Below are 12,126 nucleotides of genomic sequence, written 5' to 3' on the forward strand. Positions count from 1 at the left end.
CCTCAAAAAATCAGTGAATCCAGGAGCTTGTTTTTTGAAAAGATCAACAAAATTGATAGACTGCTAGCAAGACTAATAAAGAAGAAAAGAGAGAAGAATCAAATAGATGCAATAAAAAATGATAAAGGGGATATCACCACCGATCCCACAGAAATACAAACTACCATCAGAGAATACTATAAACATCTCTACACAAATAAACCAGAAAATCTAGAAGAAATGGATAAATTGCTGGACACATACAATCTCCCAAGACTAACCCAGGAAGAAGTTGAATCCCTGAATAGACCCATAACAGGCTCTGATATTGAGGCAATAATTAATAGCCCACCAGCCAAAAAAAGTCCAGGACCAGATGAATTCACAGCCAAATTCTACCAGGGGTACATAGAGGAGATGGTACTATTCCTTCTGAAACTATTCCAATCAATAGAAAAAGAGGGAATCCTCCCTAACTCATTTTATGATGCCAGCATCACCCTGATATGAAAGCCTGGCAGAGACACAACAAAAAAAGAGAATTTTAGACCAATATCCCTGATGAACATTGATGGGAAAATCCTCAATAAAATACTGGCAAAATGAATCCAGCAGTACATCAAAAGGCTTATCCACGAAGATCAAGTTGGCTTCATTCCTGGGATGCAAAGCTGGTTCAACATATGCAAATCAATAAATGTAATCCATCACCTAAACAGAACCTAAGACAAAAACCACATGATCATCTCAATAGATGCAGAAAAGGCCTTTGACAAAATTCAACAGCCCTTCATGCTAAAAACTCTCAATAAATTAGGTATTGATGGGACATATCTCAAAATAATAAGAGCTATTTATGACAAACCCACAGCCAATATCATACTGAATGGGCAAAAACTGGAAGCATTCCCTTTGAAAATGAGCACAAAACAGGGATGCCCTCTCACACCACTCCTATTCAACATAGTGTTGGAAGTTCTGGCCAGGGCAATCAGGCAAGAGAAAGAAATAAAGGGTATTCAATTAGGAAAAGAGGAAGTCAAATTGTCCCTGTTTGAAGATGACATGATTGTATATTTAGAAAACCCCATCATCTCAGCCCAAAATCTCCTTAAGTTGATAAGCAACTTCAGCAAAGTATCAGGATACAAAATCAATGTACAAAAAATCACAAGCATTTCTATACAACAATAAGAGACAAACAGAGAGCCAAATCACGAGTGAATTCCCATTCACAATTGCTTCAAAGAGAATAAAATACCTAGGAATCCAACTTACAAGGAATGTGAAGGACCTCTTCAAGGAGAACTACAAACCACTGCTCAATGAAATAAAAGAGGATACAAACAAACAGAAGAACATTCCGTGCTCATGGGTAGGAAGAATCAATATCGTGAAAATGGCCATACTGCCCAAGGTAATTTATAGATTCAATGCCATCCCCATCCACCTACCACTGACTTTCTTCACAGAATTGGAAAAAACTACTTTAAAGTTCATATGGAACCAAAAAAGAGCTCGCATGACCAAGTCAATCCTAAGCAAAAAGAACAAAGCTGGAGGCATCACGCTATCTGACTTCAAACTATACTACAAGGCTACAGTAACCAAAACAGCATGGTACTGGTACCAAAACAGAGATATAGACCAATGGAACAGAACAGAGCCCTCAGAAATAATGCCACACATCTACAACCATCTGATCTTTGACAAACCTGACAAAAACAAGAAATGGGGAAAGGATTCCCTATTTAATAAATGGTGCTGGGAAAACTGGCTAGCCATATGTAGAAAGCTGAAACTGGATCCCTTCCTTACACCTTATACAAAAATTAATTCAAGATGGATTAAAGACTTCAATGTTAGACCTAAAACCGTAAAAACCCTAGAAGAAAACCTAGGCAATACCATTCAGGACATAGGCATGGGCAGGGACTTCATGTCTAAAACACCAAAAGCAATGGCAACAAAAGCCAAAATTGACAAATGGGATCTAATTAAACTAAAGAACTTCTGCACAGCAAAAGAAACTACCATCAGAGTGAACAGGCAACCTACAGAATGGGAGAAAAATTTTGCATTCTATCCATCTGACAAAGGGCTAATATCCAGAATCTACAAAGAACATAAACAAATTTACAAGAAAAAATCAAACAACCCCATCAAAAAGTAGGCAAAGGATATGAACAGACACTTCTCAAAAAAAGACATTTATGCAGTCAACAGACACATGAAAAAATGCTCATCATCACTGGTCATCAGAGAAATGCAAATCAAAACCACAATGAGTTACCATCTCACACCAGTTAAAATGGTGATCATTAAAAAGTCAGGAAACAACAGGTGGTGGAGAGGATGTAGAGAAATAGGAACAGTTTTACACTGTTGGTGGGAGTGTTAACTAGTTCAACCATTGTGGAAGACAGTGTGGCGATTCCTCAAGGATCTAGATATAGAAATACCATTTGACCCAGTGATCCCATTACTGGGTATATACCCAAAGGATTAAAAATCATGCTACCATAAAGACACATGCACATGTATGTTTACTGCAGCACTATTAACAATAGTAAAGACTTAGAACCAACCCAAATGTCCATCAATGATAGACTGGATTAAGAAAATGTGGTACATACATACCATGGAATACTATGCAGCCATAAAAAAGGATGAGTTCATGTCCTTTGTAGGGATATGGATGAAGCTGGAAACCATCATTCTGAGCAAACTATCGCAAGGACAGAAAACCAAACACTGCATGTTCTCACTCATAGGTGGGAACTGAACAATGAGAACACTTGGACACAGAATGGGGAACATCACACACTGGGGCCTGTTGGGGGGTGGGGGTATTGGGAGGGATAGCATTAGGAGATATACCTAATGTAAATGACGAGTTAATGGGTGCAGCACACCAACATGGCACATGTATACCTATGTAACAAACCTGCATGTTGTGCACATGTACCCTAGAACTTAAGGTATAATAAAAAAATGAAGGAGAAATAGTCTTTCTCACACAAGCAGAAAACTGAGGAAATGTATCACCAATAGACTGTTCCTACAAGAAATGCTTAAGGAAGCCCTACATCTGGAAGTGAAAGGATGATATCTACCATCATGAAAACACATGAAAGTATAAAACTAACTGGTAGAGCAGATACATAAATGAGAAAGAGAAATAAATAAAAAGTTATTACTATAGATAACCACTAAATCACAAAGATAAATAAGCCCTTATCTATCAATGAATATAAATGATTTAAATTCCCCAATTAAAAAGATACAAACTGGCTGAATCCAAAACAAAATAAAAGCCAACTATCTGCTGCTTACAATTAATTCCATTCACCTGAAAAGATACACATAGACTAAAAATGAAGGAATGGAAAAAATATTCCATACAAACAGAAACCAAAAGCATGCAGGAGTAGCAATGTTTATAGCAGACAAAATAGACTTTAAGTAAAAAATGTAAAAAGAGGAAAAGTCATTATATAATAATAAAGTGGTCAATTCAGCAAGAAGATATAATAATTGTAAGTATATGTGCACCCAAATATATGAAGCAAATATTGTTAGAACTAAAGTTAGAGATAGATCCTAATATAATAAGAGTTGGGGATGTCAACACTTCCCTGTCAGCACTGGACAGATAATCTAGCCAGAAAACCAACAAAGAAACACTGGGCTGAATCTGTGCTATAGACCAAATGGACCTAACAGACATTTACAGAACATTTCATCCACAGGCTGGGCATGGTTGCTCACGCCTGTAATCCTAGCACTTTGGGAGGCTGAGGTAGGTGGATCACTTGAGGTCAGGAATTCAAGATCGGCCTGGCCAACATAGCAAAACCCCATCTCTACTGAAAATACAAAACTTATCTGGGTGTGGTGGCACAAACCTGTAGTCCCGGCTACTCAGGAGGCTGAGGCAGGAGAATCGCTTGAACCTGGGAGGTGGAAGTTGCAGTGAGCCAAGATCGCACCACTGCACTCCAGCCTCAGCGACAGAGCAAGACTCCATCTCAAAAAAAATTTTTTTTATCCATAAGCTACAGACCGCACATTCTTCTTAGCAGCACACAGGATGGGCCATATGTTAAGCCACAAAACACATCTCAACAAATTTTTTTTAATAAATCTTTAAAAATTGAAATTATATCAAGTATTTTCTCAGACCACAATGGAATAAAACTAGAAATCAATAATAAAAAGAGCTTTGGAAACTATACAAATATAAGGAAATTAAACAACATGGTCCTGAATGATCACTAGGTCAATGAAGAAATTAAATAAGAAATAAAAAATTTCCTGATCATTACATTGCGTGCATGTATCATGTACCCCATAGTATGTACAATTATTATGTATTAATTTTAAAAAGGCTATGGCTAAGTTCTTACCATAACTCAATATGTATATCAAACTCTCCATAATCCTCAGACTACTATTTTAATAATCTGCAGTTGAGGCTACAAAAAATAATGAAGCTTTACAATTAATTTTTTTAACAATAAGCATGTAAAATACAGTATAGTATATGGTGTCACTATAAACCTGGGCTTAAGAACCAATTCTGTCACTAATTTTAAATCAGGTTTTCTAACAACTTAAACAAAACTTATAAAATGTAAATATTCCACTACAGGTTGTCAAGTGTTCCTTTAAAAATATTTAAGAATTTCATGATTTCATAAAATCATGCTTTGTTTTCACAATGATCAGTAAAAATGGAAGTAATATAACTTCTGGTTTTGTTATGAAGTTAATTCTTTGCTCATTTTATTTTAAGCTCTCCCATTTGGAAAAATCCCCATTTTGGAAGTTAATGGACTTACCCTTCACCAGAGCCTAGCGATAGCAAGATATTTGACCAAAAACACAGGTAACGTGTTTATTTTGCTTAAGATTTTTGATAACTGAAACAAACACATGATATATATGCAATATTCATTAAATGACTTTAGCATAGCATACTATAGTACAAATAAGAATGGAATTAAATAAGAGAAAAGTATAAATATACCACCTGTATCAGTTTAACTTTCTATGAGTTCCCTGGACAATTAGACAATTTTATTTTATATCGCCTCCTGCTTTTCATGCCTTACATCTGTTTGCTCTCCAAGCCCTTTTTGGAGTTTAGCTGAAAAATTGGACAAGCATGTTTCATTCCAAACTTTGGCTAGTATGCATATTGTAAGTTATTAGAGAAAATTACTTAGCAGAAAATACATATGGCATATGGAGGTTGAAATTTCTTAGACTATTAAAATTATATACTCAGTAATGTCCTTCATCCTAATCATGCTGAAAAAAATAGGGAGTTTCTTTGCTTCCACTCAGTGCCATCTGAGGAAACTTGAAGGGGACAGTTGGCTTCTGGATTGTTGCATTAGTGCCCACACCCATGATATTAGAAAAGAAACAACAGAAACTGTTCTTGTTTTTGCCTGACACACTTTCTCCCATCCTATGCTCCACTGTCTTCTTCTCTCTTCCCTCAAACTATTCTCACACTCTTTTTGAGCCAAAAGCTACTTTTCGCTTCTTTTAAAGCTCGTTTCTTTCAATCAATCTGTAGAACCACCATTCTCTCAAACCTATCTCCCCACCACCACTGCCACTGCTATGATCCAAGCCATAGACACATACATAGTTAGCTCACAAATAAAATGGGCCACGAATACTAAACCTCATTTTGGAATGAAATAGTGTATTTTAAAAATACAAAGTTTTGTGTTACACTAACGTTTCAACAAATAAAGTTATTTTGAAAGTTTAGAAGAAATGGAAATTATTTATGACCAAGGAAATTAGGCTTTAAAGTGAAAATGAAATTTAAGTTTAGGCTCAAAGATAGCTAGAATTTCAAAAGGAAGACTTGGACCTGGGCAGTGCTTTTCAAACTTTATGTGCATCAGGGTCACCTGGATGCTCATTAAAATATACTTAGTGCAACTTTGAGTCAGTAGACCTTGGGTGGGTCCCAAGAATTTGCATTCTCAACAATTTCCCAGATGATGCAGGTGGTCCGTGGATCTCACTTTGAGAATCTCTGGGCTAGAACATTCTAAGCAGAGAGACAATGGCATGAGAAGAAGAATGAACTTCAAATTTGCAGGTGGAAGAGAATTAGAGAAATGCTTAGTAGATTGGATCTGATTAGAAAGATCCAGAAGGATCTAGAGTATGGACTTTTTTTCTTATGCAACTGTAGGTTTTTATCTAGAAAAGCAGCATAACTAAAGCTATGCATTTTGGGAAGATTATTGTGGTTACTTTGTATTTGTGGCTACTGCAGGGAAGCATATTAGGAGATCATTGAAATGGTCCAGATGGCAAAGAAGAGAGACCAAGAAAAATATGAAAAATTTGTGGATGTAGAATCATCTTAGAGACAGTAGATAGATGTTGCCATGTGGAAGGCAGTCTATTTAACCAGGAGAGGAATAGCATAGACAGAGTTTGCCGTTCTCAATGCGCTGTGTACTGCTACTTCCTCCTTTTCTTCTTCCTTCTCCTCTTCTCTTTCGTCTCTTTCTCTTTTCTGTTTAAAATACTTTTTTCAACTTGCAATACCCTCCTCAATGTCTCCCTTCTCCAGCTGACCATATGTGCCATGCAGGCAAGGAATTTACCTCTTCTATTCAATGCTACTATATACAGCCACTACTTGGGGCTGAGTCACAGTTGAGGCCCGTAATTATTTGTTGGGTAAAAAAAAGGAGAGCTGGTTTGAGAAAAGTTGTGATGACTGCATTTGAGGATTTGTGGAAGAATGTTCAGGGGCCAAAAGAGTAATCAGAGATATATCCAAAAGGAGGCTCAAAAAATGAGCCTGTGGTTTAGGACTAAAAATATTGAATAAGGAGTCACCTCCATAAATTTTTAGCTGAAGCCTTGAGGTGGAAGTCAAAGTAGGGATGCAAATGAGTGAAGAATTCTGAAGACTATTTAAGGTCAGAAAGACAAATAATCAGCCTTTGAATATCACACACACAAAAATATAGTTTACAGAGGAACTCTAAATCGCTCAAGAATTTTCTTTCAATTTTAACACCTTCATTGAGGTATAATTTACATACAGTTCATCCACTGTCAGTATACAGTTTCTTAATTTTTAATAAATTTATACAGTTTTACAAAAGCAATCCATTTTAGAAAGCTCCTACACAGAAGCATTTTAAATTGGCACCATTGAGAAAACTTGCAGGAAGACCAATGATTTATTACCAAAAATAATGATTAACAAATGAGACAAAAGAAAAAAAACCCTCTATTATTTAAAAATTTTAGTCTCCAGTCAGAAAACAAATGCTCCTGACAAAAACTGTATGCAAAAATAAAAACAATTCTTTTTACAAAATAAATTATAATGTAGGTACAGGTTATTTATTGCAGTGTTGCTTGTATTAACAAAAGACTGGAAACAAACCTAATCAGTTGATGCTAGTTAAATAAATTGTGGGAGAGGCGGTTCCAAGATGACCACATAGGAACAGCTCCAGTCTACAGCTCCCAGCATGAGCGATGAAGAAAACGAATGATTTCTTCATTTCCAACTGAGGTACTGAGATTGTCTCACTGGGGATTGTCAGACAGTAGGTGCATAGCAGTGGGTGCAGTGCACCGAGCATGAGCCAAAACAGGGTGAGGCATTGCCTCACCCGGGAAGCGCAAGGGATCAGGGAACTCCCTTTCCTAGCCAAGGAAAAGGGTGACAGATGGCACCTGGAAAATCGGGTCACTCCTACCCTAATACTGCGCTTTTCCAACGGTCTTAGCAAATGGCACACCAGGAGATTATATCCCATGCCTGGCTAAGAGGGTCCTATGCTCAGGGAGCCTCGCTCTTTGCTAGCACAGCAGTCTGAGATCAAACTGCAAGGCAGCAGCGAGGCTGGGGGAGGGGTGCCCACCATTGCTGAGTCTTGAGTAGGTAAACAAAGCTGCCAGGAAGCTCGAACTGGGTGAAGCCCACCACAGCTCAAGGAGGTCTGCCTGCCTCCGTAGACTCCACCTCTGGGGGCAGGGCATAGACAAACAAAAGGCAGCAGAAACCTCTGCAGACTTAAATATCCCTGTCTGACAGCTTGGGAGACAGTAGTGGTTTTCCCAGCATGAAGCTTGAGATCTGAGAACAGACAGACTGCCTCCTCAAGTGGGTCCCTGACCCCTGAGTAGCCTAACTGGGAGGCACCCCCAAGTAGGGGCAGACTGATACCTCACACGGCCAGGTACCCCTCTGAGACAAAACTTCCAGAGGAACGATCAAGCAGCAACATTTGCTGTTGACCAATATTTGCTGTTCTGCAGCTTCTGCTGCTGACACCCAGGCAAACAGGGTCTGGAGTGGACCTCCAGCAAACTCCAAAAGACCTGCAGCTGAGGGTCCTGACTGTTAGAAGGAAAACTAACAAACAGAAAGGACATCCACACCAAAACCACATTTGTACGTCACCATCATCAAAGACCAAAGGTAGATAAAACCACAAAGATGGGGAAAAAACAGAGCAGAAAAACCGAAAATTCTAAAAATCAGAGTGCCTCTCCTCCTCCAAAGGAACACAGCTCCTCACCAGGAATGGAACAAAGCTGGATGGAGAATGACTTTGACGAGTTGAGAGAAGAAGGCTTCAGACGATCAAACTTCTCCTAGCTAAAGGAGGAAGTTTGAACCCATGAAAAGAAGTTTAAAAACCTTGAAAAAAGATTAGACAAATGGCTAACTAGAATAACCAATGCAGAGAACTCCTTAAAGGACCTGATGGAGCTGAAAACCATGGCATGAGAACTACATGACGAATGCACAAGCTTCAGTAGCTGATTCGATCAACTGGAAGAAGGGGTATCAGTGACGGAAGATCAAATGAATGAAATGAAGTGAGCAGTTTAGAGAAAAAAGAATAAAAAGAAATGAACAAAGCCTCTAAGAAATATGGGACTACGTGAAAAGACCAAATCTACATCTGATTGGTGTACCCGAAAGTGACGGGGAGAATGGAACCAAGTTGGAAAACACTCTGCAGGATATTATCCAGGAGAACTTCCCCAATCCAGCAAGGCAGGCCAACATTCAAATTCAGGAAACACAGAGAACGCCACAAAGATACTCCTTGAGAAGAGCAACTCCAAGACACATAATTGTCAGATTCACCAAAGTTGAAATGAAGGAAAAAATGTTAAGGGCAGCCAAAGAGAAAGGTCAGGTTACTCACAAAAGAAAGCCCGTAAGACTAACAGCTGATCTCTCCGCAGAAACTCTAAAAGCCAGAAGAGAGTGGGGGCCAATATTCAACATTCTTAAAGGAAAGAATTTTCAACCCAGAATTTCATTTCCAGCCAAACTAAGCTTCATAAGAGAAGGAGAAATAAAACCCTTTACAGACAAGGAAATGCTGAGAGATTTTGTCACCATTAGGCCTGCCCTACAAGAGCTCCTGAAGGAAGCACTAAACATGGAAAGGAACAACCAGTACTAGCCACTGCAAAAACATGCCAAATTGTAAAGACCATCGAGGTTAGGAAGAAACTGCATCAACTAATGAGCAAAATAACCAGCTAACATCATAATGACAGGATCAAATTCACACATAACAATATTAACCTTAAATGTAAATGGGCTAAATGCTCCAATTAAAAGACACAGACTGGCAAATTGGATAAAGAGTCAAGACCCATCAGTGTGCTGTATTCAGGAAACACATCTCATGTGCAGAGACACACATGGGCTCAAAATAAAGGGATGGAGGAAGATCTACCAAGCAAATGGAAAACAGAAAAAAGCAGGGGTTGCAATCCTAGTCTCTGATAAAACAGACTTTAAACCAACAAAGATCAAAACAGACAAGGCCATTACATAATGGTAAAGGGATCAATTCAACAAGAAGAGCTACCTATCCTAAATATATATGCACCCAATACAGGAGCAGCCAGATTCATAAAACAAGTCCTTAGAGACCTACAAAGAGACTTAGACTCCCACACAATAATAATGGGAGACTTTAACACCCCACTGTCAACATTAGACAGATCAACAAGACAGAAAGTTAACAAGGATATCCAGGAATTGAACTCAGCTCTGCACCAAGTGGACCTAATAGACATCTACAGAACTCTCCACCCCAAATCAACAGAATATACATTCTTCTCAGCACCACACCGCACTTATTGCAAAATTGACCACATAGTTGGAAGTAAAGCACTCCTTAGCAAATGTGAAAGAACAAATATTATAACAAACTGTCTCTCAGACCACAGTGCAATCAAACTAGAACTCAGGATTAAGAAACTCACTCAAAACCGCTCAACTACATGGAAACTGAACAACCTGCTCCTGAATGACTACTGGGTACATAACGAAATGAAGGCAGAAATAAAGATGTTCTTTGAAACCAATGAGAACAAAGCCACAACATACCAGAATCTCTGGGACACATTTAAAGCAGTGTGTAGAGGGAAATTTATAGCATTAAATACCCACTAGAGAAAGCAGGAAAGGTCTAAAATTGACACCCTAACATCACAATTAAAAGAACTAGAGAAGCAAGAGCAAACACATTCAAAAGCTAGCAGAAGGCAAGAAATAACTAATATCAGAGCAGAACTGAAGGAGATAGAGACATAAAAAACCCTTCAAAAAATCAATGAATTCAGGAGCTGATTTTTTGAAAAGATCAACAAAATTGACAGACCGCTAGCAAGACTAAAAAAGAAGAAAAGAGAGAAGAATCAAATAGATGCAATAAAAAATGATAAAGGGGATATCACCACCAATCCCACAGAAATACAAACTACCATCAGAGAATACTATAAACATGTCTATGCAAATAAACTAGAAAATCTAGAAGAAATGGATAAATTCCTTGACACATACACCCTCCCAAGACTAAACCAGGAAGAAGTTGAATCTCTGAAGAGACCAATAACAGGCTCTGAAATTGAGGCAATAATTAATAGCTTACCAACCAAAAAAAGTCCAGGACCAGATGGACTCACAGCCGAATTCTACCAGAGATACAAGGAGGAGCTGGTACCATTCCTTCTGAAACTATTCCAATCAATAGAAAAAGAGGGAATCCTCCCTAACTCATTTTATGAGGCCAGTATCATCCTGATACCAAAGCCTGGCAGAGACACAACAAAAAAAGAGAAGTTTAAACCAATACCCCTGTGAACATCGATGGGAAAATCCTCAATAAAATACTGGCAAACTGAATCCAGCAACACATCAAAAAGCTTATCCACCATGATCAAGTGGGCTTCATCCCTGGGATGCAAGGCTGGTTCAACATATGCAAATCAATAAACGTAATCCAGCATATAAACAGAACCAAAGACAAAAGCCACATGATTATCTCAATAGATGCAGAAAAGGCCTTTGACAAAATTCAACAGCCCTTCATGCTAAAAACTCAATAAATTAGGTATTGATGGGACGTATCTCAAAATAATAAGAGCTATTTATGACAAATCCACAGCCAATATCATACTGAATGGGCAAAAACTGGAAGCATTCCCTTTGAAAATGAGCACAAGACAGGGATGCCCTCTCTCACCACTCCTATTCAACATAGTGTTGGAAGTTCTGGCCAGGGCAATCAGGCAGGAGAAGGAAATAAAGGGTATTCAATTAGGAAAAGAGGAAGTCAAATTGTCCCTGTTTGAAGATGACATGATTGTATATCTAGAAAACCCCATCATCTCAGCCCAAAATCTCCTTAAGCTGATAAGCAACTTCAGCAAAGTCTCAGGATACAAAATCAATGTGCAAAAATCACGAGCATTCTTATATACCAATAACAGACAAACAGAGACCCAAATCATGAGTGAATTCCCATTCACAATTGCTTCAAAGAGAATAAAATACCTAGGAATCCAACTTACAAGGAATGTGAAGGACCTCTTCAAGGAGAACTACAAACCACTGCTCAATGAAATAAAAGAGGATACAAACAAACAGAAGAACATTCCGTGCTCATGGGTAGGAAGAATCAATATCGTGAAAATGGCCATACTGCCCAAGGTAATTTATAGATTCAATGCTATCCCCATCCACCTACCACTGACTTTCTTCACAGAATTGGAAAAAACTACTTTAAAGTTCATATGGAACCAAAAAAGAGCTCGCATGGCCAA

At 38.3% G+C, this 12,126-nt stretch overlaps 1 protein-coding gene across 1 annotated transcript in view; it reads left to right on the top strand.

Moving 5' to 3' along the window:
* The window catches only part of HPGDS (hematopoietic prostaglandin D synthase), a 46,742-nt gene that overhangs the window by 22,939 nt on the left and 11,677 nt on the right, over positions 1–12,126 (top strand). The window contains exon 4 of the mRNA XM_032138410.2: positions 4,778–4,870. Within this exon, the coding sequence (XP_031994301.1) occupies positions 4,778–4,870 (93 nt within the window). The remainder of the gene's footprint in view (positions 1–4,777; positions 4,871–12,126) is intronic.

This window comes from Hylobates moloch, unplaced genomic scaffold (assembly GCF_009828535.3).
Source record: "Hylobates moloch isolate HMO894 unplaced genomic scaffold, HMol_V3 SCAFFOLD_2, whole genome shotgun sequence".
Classification (NCBI taxonomy): Eukaryota; Metazoa; Chordata; class Mammalia; order Primates; family Hylobatidae; genus Hylobates; species Hylobates moloch.